This window comes from Misgurnus anguillicaudatus, chromosome 16, assembly GCF_027580225.2.
Source record: "Misgurnus anguillicaudatus chromosome 16, ASM2758022v2, whole genome shotgun sequence".
In the NCBI taxonomy this organism is placed as follows: domain Eukaryota; kingdom Metazoa; phylum Chordata; class Actinopteri; order Cypriniformes; family Cobitidae; genus Misgurnus; species Misgurnus anguillicaudatus.
The window spans coordinates 17,967,355-17,990,952 of record NC_073352.2 but is presented as its reverse complement, the minus strand read 5'-3'; the positions used below and the strand labels follow the sequence as shown (position 1 = coordinate 17,990,952).

The window sequence follows — 23,598 nt, the reverse complement described above, 5'->3', positions numbered from 1 at the left end:
TAACAGCACACATTCATTGGACACTTAACGAACTATATCGACATAGACTAAAATAAGCTTTAATAAACGCCTCACATTGCAAATACAAGAACCCTTTAAAGCATATTTCTACCCTATCATTTAGGTTAAAAAAATATTCTGCATCTAAAAGTCTAAACTGCAGGGAAACTGTACGTGGGACGAAACGTGTAGGCCATGAACAATCGCACAGTGTGTAGGAAGTCAAAGCCTCACTTACTGCATTAGGGTGACATCTCGTGGCCTTTTTAAATATTACATATTTATTTTCTGCAGCTGCATAACATTTATGCTTTCAAAACCATTTTTTTGCTTCCCAGGTGAAAAGTGCACTGAAAAATTCACTTTGTACTATTTTCATGCACTAATTTTGTACTTAATTTACAAAAAAATTTGTGTCGAGGACTAGGCCTTAGTTATATTAGAAAATTAAGGAACCCACCTTAAAAAAAAAAAAAATACTTGAGACAAAACAATGCCACTAATTTATGTTGTGATGTTAGTGGTGATAGCTAATCAAATTGCACTGACATCATAACATAAACTAAGATAGCTCATGCATTGGAACTAGGATAAACCCTGTACTGGAAACCGTCCCAACAACATTTAAGTGTTCAACTGTGCCATTTTTAACCATTTATTTCAATACACTAAAAATCAGTTTAAGCAATGCTTATATGCACAAAGGTAGGCTATACAACTGAAATGGAACTATAGTTTTAATTATTATATTTGTAGTGTATAACTTACTATTTAGCACAAAAATACTAAAAATGTATTTGCTGGTATTTAAGTATACTTTTAGTATTTAAGTAGGCTACTTTATTTTTACCTGGGGATTTTTTTTTACATAATTTTTCTTACTTTCTTCCACACATAGTTAAAAGCATTCTTACTTTTCACACAAATGAAATGATTAACAATTTTGGAAAAAGGTTAATCAACATACACCTTGAAAGGCAAAACTAGTTTGATAGCCTCTAAAGGGCTTTTCACACTGCGCTTAACCCTGGGTTATCTTCGTTGTAAACCTTGCTTTTAACCCTGGGTTAAGGATCATTTCACACTTGTAATTTAAAAGCAGGGTTATCCCTGAAATTAACCCAGGGTTATGAAACCCTGCTTGAAAGCAGGTTTAGCACCGCTTTTGTGGGGTTAACCCCGCATTGTGGTGCCAAACGCATGCAGTGTGAAACGAAGCAAAGTTAGAATGTTATGACCCTAATTAAACACAGCTGAAGTAGCTAATCAAGGTGTTCAGGGTTGCTTGATAATTACAGACAGGTGTGTTGGAGCTGGGTTGGTGACTGCTGACCCAGGGTTTAGGAATGCACAGTGTGAAACGTCAAATTATGAATATCCAGGGTTATCTCTTAACCCCTGGTTAAGTTTGAACAGTGTGAAACATGAAAAAAATAACCCAGGATTCCGTTAACCCTGGTTTTAGAATAACCAATAACCCAGGGTTACAATTTCAGATGTGAAAAGCCCTTAAGTGGACTAATAAAGTTTGGCATATTAATTGAGAATAGAAAGATATCAGATGTTGTAAATAATTTGTTGTTTTTGATTAAATTTTTCATTCACAAATGTAAATTTTGTAAAACTCCTCCATGTTTTATAGTGTTTAAAGAGGAATTTGCAATATATCTGAAGACTTTAAAAAGTATGAAAAGTCACAAAGCAAGATATTTATGTACCTTAATACAGGATTTTGAATTGGAAATGTGAAATCCCCCTACTACGCTGTTTATTTTCGATGTATTTTTTTCTTTTTTTTCCTTTTTATTTATATATTTTTACTTTATTTCTTTTTTTACTTAATATGTACAGAAGATACATGTAAATTGAGTATCTTGTATGTAAATCTCAGTCTTATTTTGTAATTCTCATTGTTATAAATGCCTTTATCTCCTTTCAAAGCATTGAATAAAAATAAATAAATAAAAGCCTCTAAGTGAACTGCTTGACATAACATATTGAAAAGCATGAGTACAGTTTGAATTAATGTATGTAGCAGATTTAATTTAGGCTTATTTACAGTCATATTGAAAATAATAATGTCCATCCATATTTATTTTTCACTCTTTTTTAAAGTTACAAACAGAAAATACAGAAAATGTGCGCAAAATAAAAAACAAAACAATTTTCAAAACTAAATGTCTTCTTCAGGCATCTGTCAGTATTTAGTGTGACCTCTCTTGGCAAGAAACTGCTATTGCTCAAGTGGAAGGGGAGTTTATAATACTTGACACTTCAGCTCATACTTTTATACAGTTTTTAATACTACATACACATTTCATGTATTTTCTGGTTGTATTCTAATAAAGAGACTGAGAAATAATTATATACGATCACTATACAATTGCAAAAACAACAAATCTAATGGTAGCATGGTGGCCTAAGACCTTTGCACAGTACTTTAAATACAAGCCACAAGAGGGAGCAATAACCAAATCTATAAATAAACATTTACATAAGAGGTTCCCACGAGAAAAAACTGTAGTACTTTTTAGGGCCCGAGCACACAAGTGTGAGGACCCTATTGTTTTTGCTCCGTTTATTATTATTAGGGCCCGAGCACACCAGGGTGTGAGGACCCTATTGTTTTTGCTCCGTTTATTATTATTATTATTTTTCTTCTTCTTCTTCTTCTTCTTCTTCTTCTTCTCCGAAATGGATCGCATTTTTGAGGGCCTAAACATACCCGAAAACTCATGAAAATTTGCACACACGTCAGAAGTGGCGAAAATTTACATGTACTATAGGCGTCAGAAGTGGGCGTGTAAAAATGGCTCGATAGCGCCACCTGCAAAATTTCAAGAGAACAGCCCCCCCACTACGAAAAACGTACAGATACTAAATTTGGTAGGGTCATCTATCACCCCAAGACCTTCAAAAAAGTCTCTTGGAGCTAAGCTCTAAACCCCACAGGAAGTCAGCCATTTTGAATTTTCTCTGTCATTTTTTGTCATTTCCAAGCGTCGTACTTTAACGAACTCCTCCTAGAGATTTTATCAGATCGTCATCATATTTGGTCAATCTCATCTAAAGGCCTTTGCAATGTTAAATTGCGGAGCTTTTGACTTTTCGTTGGAGGGTGTGTCTGTGGCGGCCTGACAAAGTTCAGCGTTTTCGCCATGAAACAGGAAGTTGTTATAACTAAGGCATACAATGTCCAATCTGCCCCACACTTCACATGTTTGATAAGAGTCTTGGCCTGAACACATTTTAATGCCAGTATTAAGCTTCAGTCATAGCGCCACCTAGAGGTAGCAGGAAATGCCATGTTTTACGCTGTGATTTACTGCTCTTAGAGATTTAATTAAATCATCATCATATTTGGTCAGACTGATGTTAAGCCCTTTGCCGTAATAAATTGCAAAGATCTTGACTTTTCGTTGAAGGGCGTGTCCGTGGCAGCCTGGCAAAGTGTGATATTTCACCATGAAACAGGAAGGTGTTGTAATTCAGGCATACATTATCCGATCTGCCCCCGACTTCACAAGTTTGATAAGGGTCCCGGCCTGAACACGTCAATATAACAATGATCAGGTACAGTCATAGCGCCACCTGCTGCACACAGGCGGTGTGGCACATCAGTTTCCCTTTGAATGTCCACCTATTTTTACCCACTTTAATTCATTTCCCCCTTGTTCACAGCTTTACTAATGCCATAGGGTAGCGGTGCACATGCGTGCGAGGGCCCTTCCATCGCTGCTTGCAGCTTTAATTTTTCTTCTTCTTCTTCTTCTTCTTCTTCTCCGAAATGGATCGCATTTTTGAGGGCCTAAACATACCCGAAAACTCATGAAAATTTGGTGTCATGTGGGTTAAGAAGACGATGTTTTTCAGTTATTTTATTTCTATTTAATCCAGGAAGGATTATTAATCAAATGATTGAGTTAGTATTTGGTTTCGGTATGATTGATGGCATTGCTCTTGAATTTATTCTGATATGGTTTTATTTCACGCATTCACATTAAGCTTAAATAGGCTGCGTTATACAGGCTTCTAGTTGAAGGTAGTTGGCGGGAATTTGTGCAATATGCGATATAAAAATGATTGTGTTCTCATCATCATTCACAATCATTTACACATAATATTTAATCCACGATCTTTATAAAACAATACATTAATTCACACATAAATATCAATTTCCGAAAATTCTTAAGAAAAAGAACAAAAAACCCCATAAAATATTGAAAAAAGTTTTTAAAATAATTAAATAAAATGTAATAAGTGTAGTGCAGCAGCACAGTAACTAAACCCTTACGGAAAAATCCATGCTAAAAAAGTAAAAAATCTGTATTTAGATGGCACCAATTTTTTTACATTTTATTAAATTAAAGTATGGTTAATTTTCGTAAGGGCAAAATGCACGACTAAACAGTCGACTGGATTTAAATATGTTAGTGTTGTAGCGTATGATGCGACAATTAAAGAATACATTTCCCAGAAACCCTTGCGACATGACGAACTGAGTGGGCGGAGCTTTTGGCGTAGCGGCTTTTGCCTCGGGAGAGTAAAATGTGTTTGACAGGAATCTGAAAGAGAGGAGGGGTGGTGGTACATGAGTGGAAATCCGTACCTTCAGTAGATCGCCATCACTTTTTTTTATCGTCAGTCTCCGGTCTTGTGCAGTGCGTGAACGGCGAAGGGGTGAATGCGGTGAAGCCCGTGCTATTTCGCGGCTCAGCAACAGGGCACACGGAGTACAGGATGCCGCTGACTCTATCGATCCCGCGCACGGGGAGCTCCCGCGACTAGCACCGCGCAAAGTATCCTAAAAGGAGAATGCGAATGGTTAGGGAAGACAAGATTCAATTAATATGGAAACGATGTAGCTTCACCGCCGCACTGCATGTAGCTCGGGGAAACAGGTTAGAAAATAGATAGCTAAATAGGGCGCCTTTCGCCGTCATACATGCAAAGTTACTCATTACTAGCCTATAGTTGGCTGAAACAAAAGGATCCCCTGCTCGACGGTGTCTTCACATACCAAAGAAGACGGAAGAATTAAATATGTTACGGAGGAGGCTGAACCGATTGGTATGTATGGCTCTTTACGTTACATCAAATGCAGCTAACGACCACAGGCTGAAGATGTCTCATGTCACCTCTAGTCTCTTGCAGTATGTATCTAACCATCAAACTGAATCTTACAATAGTACAAACGTCGATTTAAATGTAATGTTAACGATTTTAGGGAACCACCCTGGAAAAAGCGAGGTTTGGCTAACCTCAAGAGTTTCTTTCTCAACACCACTTAAAACTGTAATTACTTTAGGTATGCAGACAACTTCCTGGTAACACTGACCAGCTGTTGCCAAGCGCAACGTTTGTATGCAACACGCTATCTATTTAAAACACGACTGTAGGGGCTTTTTAGATTATTTGGGGGGACTAAACAGCAGTTTCAGTCCCTGTGACCCTCCTTCCTAGACAGGACTGTCGGCTAGGCAGCACACTAGGTTTCGAGACGGTGTCTCTGCTGTAGTGAAGATAATCGTTGTAGGCAGCGCGTATCCTGCCAAAGTTTAACGTTGAGCTGCATTCCGGATCGCGTTAATCAAATAATACCTCTCAGTCTTGCAAGCTAAGCCCTGTACGTGTTGTACTTAAATCCAATAATTAATTTCCTAATGCCCTTCATTGCTGTAGCAACCTTTTAGATAGGAACTTTATTTGGGCACGTGATGTCGCCTGCAGGGGCATCAGTGCAGTGCGGGAAGAGCACTTGAAGTAAGATATTTAAGATAAAGCCTTTTTAGTTTTAGCTCGTTTAAATAGAATGTGTACACGTGCAGTCTTCGTATTCACTTTAAATAAACTTCCATTTTTATTTACTTTTAATTATTAATCCCTCACATGGCACAGTTTCAAATTGAAATGTAATTTATATCACTTGGGGTATTATGACTAGTCTTTTATTATGTCTGCTCCATTGTGAATAAACCACAGCGTTGCTTGCTTAGTCTTGTCTGTTTGCTTAAATCAGTTCATGGTCTCGCTCATTTACCCCTGAATCACTGTACTTTTTGTGCTTTTGCATTACAAAAGGAGATCAGTCACCAAACTCTGGTCACACTCACAAAAACTTCCTTTTTTATACTAAGCCGGGCATTTGATGAGATTCTTTACTGCCAATATAAATAGTGTAGATACAGTGTTTCCAACAGATCTAAAATATACATGTGGTGGTAGCCGTAGCCTGTTATAAAGGCCATTATTTCCCACAAAAAAATGGGTGTACTTTGCATGTTACAAAAACTAGTAATGTGTGACCTAACCCAATACTTTGATTAAATGAACATTTATATTAATTTCACATTATTGTTCATAAATCCAACCGCCCCAAACTCTCATCGGCGTGAACAAAGCTGACACTGTTTGTCAAAGCACCACAAAAACACTTTACTTTTTTGCACTGATAAATGAAGCAATACTTGTGAAGATGACCCCTTTAAAAGGATTTATTAACATTGTGAGAGGTTTAAAAAGATTCAAATACAATATTATTAATGAATGACAATGTAGGTCTATAGGTTATAAACGTGACCAATGTTATAATGGTTTATGTAGCTTTCTTCACTTTCTATTAAATAGAGCGTAAGCGGTAAAAGTGCCTCTCTTTCTGTTCCTCTCTTGCCGATTAAAATAGCTTAATCCACTCATTATTTAAGATTTAAAAGTCTACTTGCTGTCACTGTGACGGCTGTGAGCTTTGCGTTTTTATATCTTGCATCAGCTTGTTTGCCCGTTTGAGCTATAATTGCTCATTCAGTGCAATGGGCTTGACATTAGCATTGCTTATTTGCTACCATCTCTGAACCAACATTTTAGATATGAAAAGATGGTTCATTAATAATATTATTAAAAATGGTCGTGACTTTCAAACAAGATCCAGTTGTTATCGCCATAGAAACCGGAGGCTCGCTTGAGACTGCACATGCCCTTTAGCATGTTCGTCCTCCGTTTTACACATGATGTTAATTAGACCCCAATAGTTAAACTGGGACCAACCCGGACCCGACTAACTATTTAAAATATAGACCCGGAATCGTGCAGTTCCTGGGTCCTATGTGAAGACCTTAAAGGCATACAACTCTGCTTAAGTTCAGAAACATGGAAGATAGATACTGATATAGATACCAGCAGTAATAGAGCGTTATAATAATAGTATGCTCTGATATGCTTAGACATTTCCCAAATGTCTAATAATATTACTCCGGTCAGCATATTCTCATGCCCTGCGGCACTGTTTGCTTTAGTGTCTTTGAGTATGATTCATAAATAATGGCCAGCCACCATGCTTTTTGTCACTGATGCGGAGAGTTTTGTCATCAAAATCTTACTGTAGTGCCAACCATGTTTTCTGTGAAGAATGCTTTCATTTACTGGAAACTCTTCCAATGCTGTACAAAGAGAATTCTTAACTATTTTATTTGACACATTGTTAAATCTATATTCTTGAGAAGCTCATTAAAGATGGCTTTGGGACAGCGGTTTTGGGGGCTCCATGGGGGTTGTTATTCTCTGGGATGATGCAAAATGTTGAAGCTACGTTTGATTTGCTTTGATTCCTTGAAGATAGTGGCCTCTTGTGTCTTCCGTGGTGGTCTGGAGGAAATGTGATAGCATTCAAGCGGAGATCTCTATTGTAAAGAGTGGAAAATGCAGTGAACGCGTACTACAAAGGAAGTCCTATGCTGAAACTTTTCCGCTGCGTGCTTCTTGTTTCTGGAGGTGACTGCTGAGTAGAGCTGGACAAAAAAATCGTCTGCGATTCTCATGTGTGTCTCCTCAGTAAAGTCGGTTCGGTGGTTAGTAGTAAATCGCCATCACCTGCTTTCAGATGGAGTGGCATTTACCTCACAGAGTCGTATTTTACAGAGAAACTAGTATACCCTGAAGATGGTCTTTTGACCGAAAGCTTGGAAAGGTTATTAAAACCTGCTGCTAAAAGGATTTAAGTGTGCAGAGGTCTTTATTTTCATTTACAGAGAAACTAGGCAAAATTAGGCTCTGTGTAGTAAATGCCGCTCCATCTGAAAGCAGGTGATGGCAATTTAATACTAATCACCGAACCGGCTTTACTGAGGAGACTCGCATGAGAATCGGAGAATCGCAGGTGTTTTTTTTTGCCCAGCTCTACTGCTGAGTTGATTTCAGGAAATAAAGAGGTGGTCAGAGCATTTATAAATGTGCTGGAGTTCTGATCAGTTTTTGAGTGAGGATTTACAAATATTCTTTAAAGATTTAGGAAACAATAGCTCATCAAACATCGGTTTATTTACCTCAGTCAAACTTCAGGCTTTTGAAACATCAACATCAGAGCCTGTCTGACAGGATTTGTGTATGTGCTTCCACTATATCCTGAGAGTATTTATAGCAGATCCTTCCTCTCCAACAGTTAAAGGTGAGCTTGAGTGCTGCGTCTGGTGCAAAGTACGATGCTCTCATAGGAGAGTCTTTGAGTCTTTGAAGCAAACCCCTGAGGAGATCTGAAGATGGAGTTGTGCGGATGTTATTAACTGTGGCTTGGCCCAAAAAAACTGTTTTGATGTGCAATTGTGCCTTTTCTCTTCGCTTTTTAGTTTTTCCCACTATCTGTAATCATTTTTGACCATTTCTGGAGAGGTTACAAAACATCTACAACTAGCGTTACTTTCTTTTTATACTATGGGTCCGTTGAAAGCTTGAATGTGATTGGCTGATGACCGTTCCAGTGTTTCCCACAGGATTTTGTGAGACTGTGGTGGTGATGACGTCACCTGCTAATTAGCATATATGTGACGTCATCATGTCGTGTTTGCGTTTGATCTAGTGTTGGCACCTGAAATATGTTTCACTTCTACTCTTTGATCTGTATCTGTATTTGATCGGTATTATATATCAAATTATATTTTAAGCCGAATTAAGCTGTTTTAAATAGTGAAATAAAAATGTAAATGGGAATCATGAAAATTCTATTTGTGGTAGAGCTGTGCAAAAAATCGACTGCGATTATCATGCGCGTGTCATCAGTAAAGCCGGTTCAGTGATTAGAAGTAAATCGGCATCAGCTGCTTTCAGATGGAGCGGCATTTACTCTACAGAGCCGTAGTTCACCGAGAAGCTAGGCAAAATCGGGTTCATAATCGAGGAAAATCGACTCCGATTATCTATGCGATTTTGCCTAGCTTCTCGGTGAACTACGGGTCTGTGTAATAAATGCCGCTCCATCTGAAAGGGGGCCAGTGTTGATTCTGTGGTGGGCCACCACAAATAAATCAATGTATGGGAAACACTGCGTTCTGAGGTGTGCAATTATTTTCTGGGAAACGCATGGCGGACATTGTTCCAGGCAGATCTTTGACCGCATTACAGTTCCATATCACTTCGCATAGTTAACTGTATTAACGGACTAACAAAAACAACATGACAGATGATTTTCAGAGGCAATAACAACACTGTTTCAGGGCTCCAGACTAACTTTTTTCACTAGGAGCACAGTGGCCCCCAAATGAAAATTTTAGGGGCACAACCAGAAAATTTAGGGGCACACACCGTAAATCAACATGCTAACCAATTATTCACATTTCTACTTATTTCCACTGTATTACTAATAAATACTTTGATGATAGATGCAAAATTTCAAAAAACATAAAAACAAGTTTTGGATACACAAAAATTAGCATGTGCATATACACACAGAAATGTCTTGTTTCCAATAAAGATTTGCGTAGAACTTCTGCAGTATATTTCTAAATATTGTCTTTTGTTTTTACTCTTGCGATAAGACATTGCGAAGGTCATGGTGATGGATGTTGGTAGGGTCACGTCACGTATATTGCAGCCACCGCCTTAGCCATTGTTTTAATCAAAGGAGACATTATTCAAGCATTAATGGCAAAGAACTTGTATACACATCAAGTGACCAGCAAATGCAAAAACGTTTTCCATTGCAGTTTCGAGATCTATTCCATTTTTGGATTGCCTGAAAAACTACCTCATGCAAGCAATTTTCAGTTTAAATTTGCAATTTAAAGGGTAGTGAAAACGCAACGAATGTAACTCTTAAGCAGGTGTATGCTGTTTTTCTTTCAGGTTTAAAAAATGTCTTATCACCATGGAGCATCATGGCTGTGTATTGTTTAAATAGTTTTTAATATAATAAAGATTTGAACTCAACAGTGGTTCTACTTAGTAATATTGCCAAGATTTATGCCCAGTAGTGGTTCTTAGTATCTTTCATTGCTTGCTGTCTTGTTCATGCTGTGTCTGAGTATTCAGATATTTTATGCCGTCATTGTAGTGTGTTCAAGCTGTGGATCAGTTGGGTTGTCTGGATTTCCCTCCGAATTATGTTTTTTTTGGGGGATCTGGGCATCATAGACAAGCTGCTGAATTCAGGGATGCTGGTGTTCAGGTTTCATGTAAGACTTGACTTAATCTTGACTTAACCATGAATTCTCCTCTTTAGCCAATGGTTTAAAAAAATTTTGTCACTAAGGATGTCCAAAATACCCAAGTTGAAGTTAAATGAAAATCAATTTTTGATACCAACTTTTTCTGGGTAGCTTTAGTAGCTTTAATGAACCCTCTACAGTTGAATACAAGTTTAGGGCTGTTTGGCACATCTGTCAGCAGCAGAACTGCAACAGCAGGCACCCATTAAGCTTTTACAATGACTGCATAATAGCTGGAGCTAGGGCTGGGCGATTAATCGAAAAATAACCGAAAGCGAAATTCAGAACCTCTAACCGACATTATTTTATCATGTCGGTTATTTCGGTTTTTAATCCTGTTAATACTTTCCCTTTAAAAACAAACTGCTGCGTGTGATGTTGCGTAACTCCGCCCCGTCCTGTCAGTGGCACAGCGAAACATGGAGGAGAACTCAAACACTGTTTAACTGAGCAGCAGGATCATCTAGTGCCCAAAAGAAGCACAGTACTTTTTTTTTAAGAAGTACTCGCGAATGTGCAGGCACCTGTGACAAAAATACGGAATGCGCGATCGGGTTTTTACCGCACACGCGCTCAGTTTAATCTACCGATGGGTCTCTAAGCAGCCCGGATAATGTCATCACATCTCACTCACTCAAAACCGCGAAAAGACGCGCCCGCGTGAGTTTAATTAGACACTTCAGAGATGACGGAGAGAGAGAACGGGAGAACTTCTAGTCTACATTAACACCAAAAGCATTACAGATGAGAATAAATGTCTTAGACATCAGTGCCCAGTTAAGAAAAAATGGATTGAATACAAGAAACGTGTAAAGGATACAGTCCAAGTATGTATTTTGCCCTACTCATCTCATTACAATATGCTATCTGGATACAACTTATTATGTATTTATCTTATGTCTATAATTAGTCATGGGGGTTGTATGATTCTTTGGTTCATAACTTCCCATTCTGAAAGTTTCATCAATTGTACATAATGACATGCAACATCTGCATAGAGTTAAGTCTATTTAATATTTTTCAGTAATGCAGTTATTTTGGGAAAAATGTGAATAATTGCATTGCAGGCTGATTTAAGGTGTGCCCTAAACTTTCCAACCTTGTCTGTGAACTCTGATGCAAAAAATAATCGTTTATTAATCGTAACCAATTTCAAATGTTAGATTAACCTAGGTTTTTATTATAGGTAAAATCGCCCAGCCCTAGCTGGAGCTTTATATAAAACATACAGGGATTTTTGAGTTACCACATTGGGTATTTCCATAAGGGCTATAAATTATGATATTGTTATTATGGGTGGGCAGTCGTGAACTGTTTACAAACTCTAACTGATCTGTAATTGAATGTATTTTCCATAAAAAAGGGAATCACATTTACATCCATATGATAATTAATCTATACTGAACCCAAAGTACAGGAGGAGTAAAGTAACTGCTTAAATAAAGCCTAATGTAAGCTTTACTTCACTGTCAGAGCGTAAAGGAAGGCCAACTGGCATTTTTTTATTAGAAAGTAAGTAGCTTACTGCATCATGTTGTGTTTGCTACATAAAAGTGCATATTGCAAACTGATAAATGGATTAACAGTGCATTCCCTTTGTTTTTTGCTGAGTATAAGGGTGCAACGTGCATCTTAGCACCAAAACTTGACATGCATGCAGTGTACTGTAAATGCTTCAAATCGTTAATGTTGGTGGCAAGAAATGTATGCTTGTGCGATGCAAGAACCACGCCTTTAGATAAACATTTTTGACTGCAGTCGTTCCTTTAAATTAAACTCTTTCTGTGCATCAAAATACATTAATCCTGCCAAGCCACATACTCCAAACAGTTGCGTCAACAATTATTCATGATTTTTTCCTTTCACAACACGACTCATACTTGTGAAACCGTTGACTGTCTTGTCAAAACAGATCAGCAGCATCAGTCTTTTTCCTAATATTGTGTAAGCTGCCCTTTGTGAAAGTGTGGGAACATCACCAAAGAGGTCCTTTAGTTTTGCAAGGAAAAGCCTTACTGGTGCTCTGCTCCAATCAGAGCCCTGTGTTTGTGTTGCAGACCAACTGGAAATACTCTTCAGCTGGAATCTTAAGCACTGTTCCATCTCATATTACCCACCTGACCATCGGAAACAGCCCATAGTGGTGACTGGCCAGGCGGCCACCTGTTGCACAGGGCAGTAACGCAAATGATAACCATGTTGATGGCGTGATTGACTTTTGGGGATTAGCGTCAAGGGATGAAAGGCTTGCGCTAGCCTGCCTGGGCCTGTGATTTATTGGCCTCGTTTCATCAGCGGAGCCACGTATTGATTAAAATCCTGCTTCGTTTTGCTGCCATTTGTCTTGTCCCTCCCGAACCGGTTGGCAGACAGGAATGCTTATGCTGACTACCTCTCCTCCCTCTCTCTCTCTTTCTCGCACTGTCTCTCTCTCATCAATGCGCACCGGCTGCCCGTAATGAAAACGCAGCCAGACGCGCACGGCTGAGCCACATCATCCGAGTCAGAAAGGGGAAGAGAAAGCAATGTAAGAAGCCGGGCATGGAAATGGAAGTGTGTACGTTTATCTACCTGTTGTATCCCTCCATTACCTTGCCTGTGTAATAGACAGGCTTTCAGTGGCACGGTGATAGGGTTGGGAGGGGCTCAGAGGTATAGGAGGATCTGATCTATCTCTGAGAGCAAGGATGGATTCTCAGTTTGTCATTGTAAATAATTTAAATAATTTTCTTCTCACGGCGCACCTCCTTTCCCAGTTGTATATTATTACCAGGCTTATGGACTTTAAATGCATTCCTGTATCCATATATTTATAAAGCAAATTTTTGAGTGTTGTGCCCGAGTTATCGGCAGTGTGAAAAGATTAATGAAAAGTGGGGGTGTGTAAAAGCAATAGGAGCGGGTGGGTGTAACAGTTAAAAAGACACTTGCTACAAGTGATAAATTGTATTGGTCTATATATTGGATGGTATTTGTATCAATATCGGACTGTTTCTTAATATGCAATCTTCAGCGATCTTGCGTTCTCGTGTCCTTGCTCTACGTCATCATTAACAGTCGAAGTTCATTCCAATTCTCAAGAGCACAAGTACAGAGGACGCATGGAAATACCCGGATGTGTTCTTGATATCGAGGATGCATTGAGTGCAGACTTGCATGCTGAAATCGCTTCACGCCCCATAAGTCATTGCGGCAAAACAATGGCGGAGGACAGGTGACCAACAGGAAGATCGCACACATCTCAATTCTCATAAGTGCGTTCTGTGTTCTCGCCACCTTCTGAGTTCGTTCTCCGAGGTCGCCTGGCAAGTTCGATCTCCACTAGGACGCAAGTCCGTTCTTTGCGTTCTTGGAATTGAGAAACAGCCAATGTCTGACCGGAGCTATTGTGAATATTGTGAATGTTTTTAATTTTTTCAGATTTGGTTAGGTAATTATATGTTATTATATGTTTGTGCATCAGCTATTCAAATTATGCTTGAATGCGTGCTCGCGTTTACCTTCACTTTCCATTCACGATCGCGCAAACTGTACAGGGAGTGTTGATTTGTCATATATGCCCTGGAACTGTTGTGCACAATTTCCTCCAACGTCATTTTGTTAGTCATTACTATCCTCACTTAACAGGTGATATGTCCTGCAGCAAGCTTAAAGAGCACCAATGGTCCGATTCACAATTTGACATTTCTTTTAGGGTGCAAGTTTGCATTAGTACACTTTAACAAAATGCAACGTAAATCTCTTTTCTTGGACTACAACAGACACACTGATTGTAGGCAACAGCTTACTTTTTGGGATTGGTGATGTAGACAAGACCGACATTATCATAATTCCTCACGCTTGGACTCAAACATGGTAAGGAGAGCCACATTTCCGGCTGATGTCTGAGGTATTCAGCCAATCATAACGTACAGATTAGCTGACCAATCAGGAACACAGCGCTTTTCAAATCGACGAGTTTTGTACAAAATCCGTGCGTTTCAGGAAGAGAGTGAAATCTGGAGCTACAAAAATGTATGATATGTGGAAAATAGCCCCTAATTTTCTGATTGGAAAAATTATCAAATCTGTGACTGGAAAAACATTATCTAAATGGTGAGTCTCTTGATCCATTGAATCATTATTAATTGGTGATTAGATCCAGTTGTCGATTATTCACCTTGATATTGTGATTGCGATTATTATTGACGCTTAATGGACTAAATTGAAGTTTTGAAATGTTTTCTATCTTTCTGTGAAGCAGCTACATGGTATATTCTGAAAGTTATGTTGTTAGTAGGGATGTCAAAATATGCAATTTCCCATATTCGATGATCATTTAAATTAATGATCAATCAATCGAATAATCGTTAACAGTAATAGTGCAATAAGCCATTACAGCAGTGACATATAGCCAATGACATAAAAGTGTGCGTAAAAATGCCAGCTTCCTCACGCGAATTAAAAGTTTTTTATTTTGTCTAAATAACATGCTAGTGGGATTGTAAAATGAGTCAATGTAGTTGGTGTTTTTATAAAAATCATCAATTGAATCTCGTAATGAAATATGACTAATAGACACAGTAAACTCCGCCTCATAACGGGCACTCCGCACAGTCGGATGAAAGTCCTTGCGTCCATGACAAAATAAGTTTTCATTATCATCAAGTGTTATTTTTCTAGTTGTTCACCTTGCTTTCTGAGTCATTGATACATCACTTGTTGTAATTATATCCAAGAAGCACACAAAGGGCACTTTTCCCGTCGTCACCTCAGCTTTAGACCTGCGGCGTACTTTCAGCAAAGATGCTTATATTATAAGACTTCAACCTTCCATTAGAAAATCTGTTTAGCGTGTAGCGCCTCAGCCAGTAAAGATGATGATCAATGATATATGTTGTAGGCGTTCAGAGTGTAACGACAGTCATTTTTAACAGTTTCTTGCCAGAATGTAAGTTTTACATTTTAATCTGTTTATTAAAAATGGCTTCTGGTCTCCTTCCCTGTGTAAAGCAGTGTTAGCAGCGTTGCTATGCTAATCTTGCAGGCTTCCCTGAAGAGGGTCTTTGCTTTCAGTATCCTAACTGTGTTTAGATTTTCGGCATCGGAACCTCTCAGATCCACTGCGGATGCATTTCGTTGCGTTAGCAGCCAGCCTCGTCTCGAATGAGGTTATAAAGCCCAAGTGAGTGTTTGGCATCAAGCATCGTTGTGATCATGGCTAGTTTAACTTCTTCGCGCTTGTTTAATTTTTTCACCAGCTGTGTATGTGCTTTGCTCAGGCGCCGGACACACGTGCTTGCTTTGTCGACAATCGTTAATTTTTATCGATTTAATTCTTATCGACAATTAATCGAAGATCGATTAATTGTTAACATCCCTAGTTGTTAGTAAAAAATCCAAAACGAATAGCTAAAGGACACGTCAACAACTTATCATTTTTTAAATCTCTGATTCACCTCTGTATTTGGTGCCCAAACATATTGGCTAAACGCACAGAAATGAACACAAATAGGCAGCTGTAACTGAGGCTTTTGTGGATTATGTAATTGTTTCACCCATAATCCCGATGAGTTTTTCAGTTAATTGTGCAGCCCTAATTCAAACGGTGCAGTGAGGTGTTGGATCCGCAGTATATATGTTTTAATTTCACTATTTTCTGTTTGCCACTTATTTACTGTAATTGGGTTTGTATTATTGCTTTCACGTCAGCCGGTCGGGCACATTTGGTCGGACATAAAAAAAAACATATCGGTCGACCACGACTTGGTAGAAGTCTTTATCTTTACTTGTAAAAGCACTTATTTACCTTGATATGCACTTATACGGATTATCATATTAGTTTGTAGTATAGTGCACATTTGTGGACTCGTTTTAGATTAATTTCTATATAAACTTTCTTTTATAAAATTCCCAATTATTATTTATTTATTGTAATAGTTTTTGGTACCATTAATAATGTGAAATACAAATAAGACAGTTAAAGGAACAATATGTAGGATTGTGGCCAAAACTGGTATTGCAACAACAAAACTTGTGGCTAAAACTGGTACTGCAATCACACAACTGGTGGCCAATACACAAAATGACAACATAAACATCAGTTGAGGGCTGCAACTCCACTTTTTAAAGGACAATATCCTGACCATACCACTGTTGTCAGTGTTATAAGTATTTGAAATGAAAATGATTTCTTAATGTCTAGTGATATATCAGGGACATTTTATGATTAATTGATATACATTTCTTACATACTGTTCCTTTAAATACTGGGCTCAGATGAGCTCGCACAAACTCTCCCATCACTGCACAAAAAGAAATGAATCTCTCAGCTCATTGGTGACTGCAAGTAAAGTCACTGCCCTGCAGCTCAAACCGTGTGCCGCCTCAGCAACCTGGATGAGCCGTAGCTCGCATTACTTTCTCTTTGCTGCAAAGCTCGTTTGACAAAGCTAGTCTGTTCTCAGTCCCTTCAAATGCAATTTGCGATAATTAATTAAGCAGTAATTACAGTATGTGATGCTCAATGCACAGCTAAAGATAATGGCATCAGAGCCACAGGAGCTGAGATACGGCTTTTTTAAGCATGTCAGCATTTAGATGCAAATATCCGATGCTGAATTATAACAAGAATGCTTCGCTCTTCCCCAGCACAACTTCCTCAGCCCCCTCCCCCTTTTATTTATTTTGCTGGGATGAAAGCCACAGTGCAGTCAAACAGATTAGTTTATTCAGAGATGCACCGTGCATCTGTGGAGACATTATACATCCTGGAATGTGCCGTGGTGCACCGAAACGCTTGCTGCACTTGACCAGGCTGAGATACAATGACTGCATGTATTAATCTCATCACAATCTCTTTACTGGGCTTAAGATAGAGGAGTCATCCTGTGGTTAAGTTAGTCTGTTTTAGGTAGGATGATCTGTGACGTCACACATAGGACCCTTTTCCTAAATAGCTTTTGTAGATGGCTTCAAAGTCTGTGCATTAGGGTGGAACAACTAATCGATTCAATTCGTTGTCAACGAATTTCATCATCGATTAGTTGGTCTGCGACATGTCCCCTTCATACAGCCCGAGCTGGCGCTTTTCTTCATACAACGCGAGCTGCCTGCTCAACGCAAACGAACGCTGGTTAATTTTCTTTAATATAAGTGAGTTTGTATTTGTTTATTTGCTGTTGGGTTTTTACAAAATAATTGAACCACAAACTTATCTGTTTTAAAATAAGGGGGAAATTCATGTTTTTATTACTGTAACAAGGCATGTACAGTGGGGCAAAAAAGTATTTAGTCAACCACCAATTGTGCAAGTTCTCCCACTTGGAAAGATGAGAGAGGCCTGTGGTCTTCATCACAGGTACACTTCAACTATGAGAGACAAAATGAGGAAAAAAATCCAGAAAATCACATTGTCTGGTTTTTTAAGAATTTATTTGCGGTTTATGGTGGAAAATAAGTATTTGGTCAATAACAAAAAAGCAAGATTTCTTTCTCTCACAGACCTGTAACTTCTTCTTTAAGAGGATCCTCTGTCCTCCACTTGTTACCTGTATTAATGGCACCTGTTTGAACTTGTTAGCAGTATAAAAGACACCTGTCCACAACCTAAAACAGTCAGAATGCAAACTCAACTATGGCCAAGACCAAAGAGCTGTCAAAGGACACCAGAAACAAAATTGTAGACCTGCACCAGGCTGGGAAGACTGAATCTGCAATAGGTAAGCAGCTTGGTGTGAAGAAATCAACTGTGAGAGCAATTATTAGAAAATGAAAGACATACAAGAACACTGATAATGTCCCTCGATCTGGGGCTCCACGCAAGATCTCATCCCGTAGGGTAAAAATTATCACCAGAATGGTGAGCAAAAATCCCAGAACCACATGGGGGAACCTAGTGAATGACCTGCAGAGAGCTGGGACCAAAGTAACAAAGGCTACCATCAGTAACACCCTAGGCAGCCAGGGACTCACTTCCTGCAGTGCCAGATGTGTCCACCTGCTTAAGCCCGTACATGTCCGGACCCGTCTGAAGTTTGCTAGAGAGCATTTGGATGATTCAGAAGAAGAGTGGGAGAATGTCATATGGTCAGATGAAACCAAAACATAACTTTTAGGTAGAAACTCAACTTCTTGTGTTTGGAGGAGAAAGATGCTGAGTTGCATTCAAAGAACACCATACCTACTGTGAAGCATGGGGGTGGAAACCTCATGCTTTGGGTCTGTTTTTTTGCAAAGGGACCAGGACAACTGATCCGAGTTAAGGAAAGAATGAATGGGGCCATGTATCGTGAGATTTTGACTCAAAACCTCCTTTCGTCAGCAAGGGCATTGAAGATGAAACGTGGCTGGATCTTTCAGTATGGCAGTGATCCCAAACATACCACCCGGGCAAAGAAGGAGTGGTTTCGTAAGAATAATTTCAAGGTCCTGGAGTGTCCTAGCCAGTCTCCAGATCTCAACCCCATAGAAAATCTTTGGAGGGAGTTGAAATTCCGTGTTGCCCAGCGACAGCCCCAAAACATCACTGCTCTAGAGGAGATCTGCATGTAGGAATGGGCCAAACTACCAGCAACAATATGTAAAAACCTTGTGGAGACTTACAGAAAACGTTTGATCTCTGTCATTGCCAACAAAGGGTATATAACAAAGTATTGACATAAACTTTTGTTATTGACCAAATACTTATTTTTCACCATCATTTGCAAATAAATTCTTAAAAAATCAGACAATGTGATTTTCTGGATTTTTTTTCTCATTTTGTCTCTCGTAGTTGACGTGTGCCTTTGACAAAAATTACAGGCCTCTCTCATCTTTTTAAGTGTGAGAACTTGAACAATTGGTAGCTGACTAAATACTTTTTTGCCCCACTGTATATCACTATCATAGCATAATGGCTTATTTATTTAGTTAATAATGAATAATGTTAATTCTCATCAAGGTCTAAAGTTGAAGATTTAAATTAATTTATTAATCTGTGGCAAAATTTTCTTAGTACATCCCTGAAGACTCAATTAGTTTTGTTTATATACATTTTTGACATGTTTTACTATTTAAAAACTACACAAACTTTTATTATTTAAGGCTTAAAATTAAAAAATCATTTAGTGCCTTATTTAGCTTCAAGTGTATAATTAAATTAAGTAAATAATTAAGTTTTTAGCCGGGCTGAAACTAACAATTATTCTCATAATCGATTAATCGGGTGATAATTTTTTTTCAGGGCTTTGAACCAGAATTTTTCCCAATTGGTTAGTTCCAAACAGAAACAGTATTTTAACGTTTCCGGTTTTCGGTTCAACCCTAAAGTTGACGTTCCTGAACGGGTTAGAACAAAAAAAGTTCCCAAACCGGTTAATAACGTTCCATGTTAGCTGTGGGACTAAATAAGTAGGCTGATCATTAGGACATTAAACTTAAATTATTAGTCTACATAATTTCCCTTAAGTCTCTATCTTGTCATCAAATACCATAAAACTTCAAATAATAGCCGAGTCCCAAATAGACGCCTGTCTCTTTTAGACGCCTGGTGTGACGACAGGTTTGGGTAAATAAACGCCTGTCTCAAATAAAGGCCTGGTCTGTTTTTTAGTTTCGGGTTTTATTTAATCTTCTAAAACCCGTCAGATCATCTGTTTAAGTCAGTTCTATGGTGCAGATTGAACACGCTAAAGTTTTTTTTGCTTACCGGTAGATGTCACGTGACAGACGCAGTCGTTCCGTTACTCATCACTATGACAACACAACAAGCTTCGTCGTCAGGATTGAGGTGATGATGACAGTAGCGAAGTGGCAATCGGGAGATTCGGGACTTTTCCCGGTGGGCCGGTAGTGTTTTGAGGCCGCTGATAATAGCCGGGCTTTCAGTCTTTTGTCATGCATGCACTCCCGCCACACATTGTATTTCTCACGCGGAAACACTATTTATCATATTTAATATGCTGCAGCGCCCAAAATGTATCTGGCCGCACTGCTCTCTCTCTCTCTATCAAGCCCGTCTTCCCTGGAGTTCTAGTCGAACGAGCCAATACAAAAAAAGAAAGAGGCTACACAATAGCCAATCAGAAAATAGCACGGTTGTATCTGGGTAAGATTTCACGCAACAACCAATAAAAAAACTTATCCTTGTTTGCTTTATTTATACTGCCAATAATTCAAGACTGTTATTCTTACACAAACTAATTTGTTAAACACATTCAAATTATAAATAAAACGTAATATGTGGTAACCTCCTGCTGTCATGCTGGAACAATTAAATCAAAAGCCTGTCTCTTATAGACGCCTGTCTCTTTTAGACGCCTGGTGTGACGATAGGTTTGGGAAAATAAAAGCCCGGGCTATTATTTGAAGTTTTACGGTATTATGAAAGGCTACATTATGTAAGAAGCATAACTGTAATTCTGACATGCCTACATTTGAAGAGTTTCGTTGCAAAACGAGATAAATCAATTTTTTAACATTTTTGTCAAAACATGTTTATTATTATGTTATTATGTTATTATTTTGTTTTATGGTGCTACTAAGCTGTATTTTTTAAGTTATGAAGGTTTAAATCAAAACAAACCAACTGCAGTTGCATTGAAATTAATTGGAATGCACAACCAAAAAACGAGATTTCTGAACAATAAAAAAAAAACGGTGGTTATCTCGTTTTGCAACGAAACTCTTCATTTGTTGAATGCACTTAAACACGCGCACACACACAGACGGAGGACGAATTCCAAACGGCGCTTCGGGAAGAAGATGCAGCATAAACAGTCGCTCCACATAAAGTGAAAATTATGTTGGGGATGCTGGTGCTAATGCTGGTTTGGTGCTGGTTTAGCTGGTGCTGTTTTGGTGTTGGTTTAGCTGGTGCTGGTTTAGCTGGTGTTCACTAGCAAACCAGCACCAAAACACAACAAATGCTGTTCTTGCTGGTATGCTGTTTTTTCAGCAGGGTGGAGTTGGACCGGACACATTTAACCGTCTGTGCGTATAGAAAATTGTTCACTTTAGCGCCTTTTTGTGGTTAAATTGTTTAAAATCACTTAAGTGTTAACATTTGCAAGTCTTTGAAACACAAGGAAATGATTAACTTTTACCCTATTTAAATTTGCGTATTAATCCGCGAATCGCATGCGAGATGAACTGGGGGTCATGATCCGTATGGATCACGGTTAAACTGTGGACCGTTAAACCACTAATTAATATTAAAAACACAAACATCTTGAGATAGTTGGTAGATATTTACCTCTCATGATTGAGCATTAGAGACTTGAGTAAAGGCTACTTGCTGGTGGCAAGCTTCTCATTTCTCCGATGAGTCAACGACGACCGGAAGTGAACTTCACCGAGTCATATTGCAGAAATCTTGTCAAAGAATGGAAAAAATAACGGTATTAACCGGTTACCATTATTTTCAATAAACGCTTCTGTTCCAGAACATATATTTTTGGAAAGTTTCTGGTTTCGTTTCTGTTCCTTGCAAAACATCATAAGTTCCCACAGGGTTACATTTTATTCTAGTGGTTTAATATGAATCAATAAAATGTAAAGAAAACTCAAGGAGTCTCCAAAAAACTTTTTCATACCCATGACATGAATTTAGGTCTAGTGTTGCTATTTCATTATCTTAGTATCAGGATACTGTGCACTGCTGAATATTGTTGCTCTATGGTATTATAAGGATTAGAGCACTAAAAAATGGATCAACATGTTTTTAGGTGTCAAAAACATGGCTAATGTGTGAATGATGAGTACACTTTCAGTAATGACAGTCAGCAACAAGTTCCCAACCTCATCTGTCATGCTGACCACTTGTGTAGGCGTGCCACCAGACTCCAGTAAACAGGGCACAGGGGCTTCCTGTTGTTTTGTCACACTCAGCTTTTCCTTAAACTTACTCGCATCCCTCTTTGATCTCACATTCATTCTGAGAACTGGGCTACTCTGTGCCAAGTCAAATGCAAACTAGTTGAACTTTCCCTTGCTGTGAAGAGCAAGAACCAGCATGTTTTAGGTGAATGTTTTGGCACACATTTTTATTTCATTTCAGTGTGACAGCGTAAAGAGAAACGTTCTCAGTGAAGAGCAAACATCAGCATTGACATCACTTGCCAAAAGCCATCGCTAAAAATGTGTCTCGAGCATCATTTGTGTGCACAACCCCCAGATAAATTATAGGTCATATAATTATAGGCCAGGCCACACTGTAGAAGGTGCTGCTCAGACTTTTTGCACTGCCAGTCTTAAAGGTCCCGTTCTTTCTGTGTTTTTTAAGCTTTGATTGTGTTTACAGAGTGCAATATAACGTGTTACACATGTAAAAACGCTGTATTTTTCACACAATTTACTGTTTATTATCTGTATAGCGCTGTTTTCATTGTCCTCAAAGCGGGCTGATGTCTTCCTTGTCCTATGAAGTCCCTCCTTCAGAAATACATATCGAGTTCTGATTGTGTAGCGTGTTTAGTGTGTTGTGATTCGACAGCAGCTTAGCTTAGCAGAGGTGTGTGAGCCAAAGCTGGCGACTGACATATTCCTGTGGGCGGAGTTTAGTCAAAAAATTGTTTTATTGACGTCATTAAAGCAGGAAGTAGAGGGCTGTAGTCCAAACCGGCCGTTCGCTGTAGGCTTTGAAAGGCGAAGTCTGTTAAAAAAAAAAATCACCTGGCAGTGAACTTTGAGCTTTATCATTTTACAGGTATTATTTATGCTATTATAGCAACATTATACACTAACTAGGGTTTAAAAAATGGGATCAGAATGAACGTGACCTCTAAGAATTCACTTGTCCTGGTGCTATTACAGTTTTTTTCAATTGCTAACACACTAAAATGACATGAACAGCACAACTATTTAAACTGACACACAGAGAGCAACACCTCTTCTCAAGTCTCCAAAAGTCTAAACACATTTTCTGCTTTACACACATTTTGCAATTCACAATGGCACTTTTTAAATGCACTGAACACGGTTCTCTGCACAAGACACAACAATCTGACATAAAGTCACATGTTTGCCTTTTCAAAACACTACCATTCAAAATGACAATACACGAGCTAAATGGCCAATATATGTGCCACCTGCCCAAACACCTGAAGGGTTAATTGTTAACACTTCAATCAGGATGAAGCACTAGAAAAGACCACAGGAACGTCATTGG

General features: G+C 38.6%; 1 protein-coding gene across 4 annotated transcripts in view; it reads left to right on the top strand.

Moving 5' to 3' along the window:
• Positions 1–4,501: 4,501 nt before the first annotated feature.
• The window catches only part of atp11c (ATPase phospholipid transporting 11C (ATP11C blood group)), a 70,018-nt gene continuing 50,921 nt past the window's right edge, over positions 4,502–23,598 (top strand). For all 4 annotated transcript variants that reach the window (XM_073854230.1, XM_073854231.1, XM_073854227.1 and 1 more), the window contains exon 1: positions 4,502–5,070. In XM_073854230.1, coding sequence (XP_073710331.1) covers positions 5,044–5,070 — 27 coding nt within the window. In that variant the 5' untranslated portion in view covers positions 4,502–5,043. The remainder of the gene's footprint in view (positions 5,071–23,598) is intronic.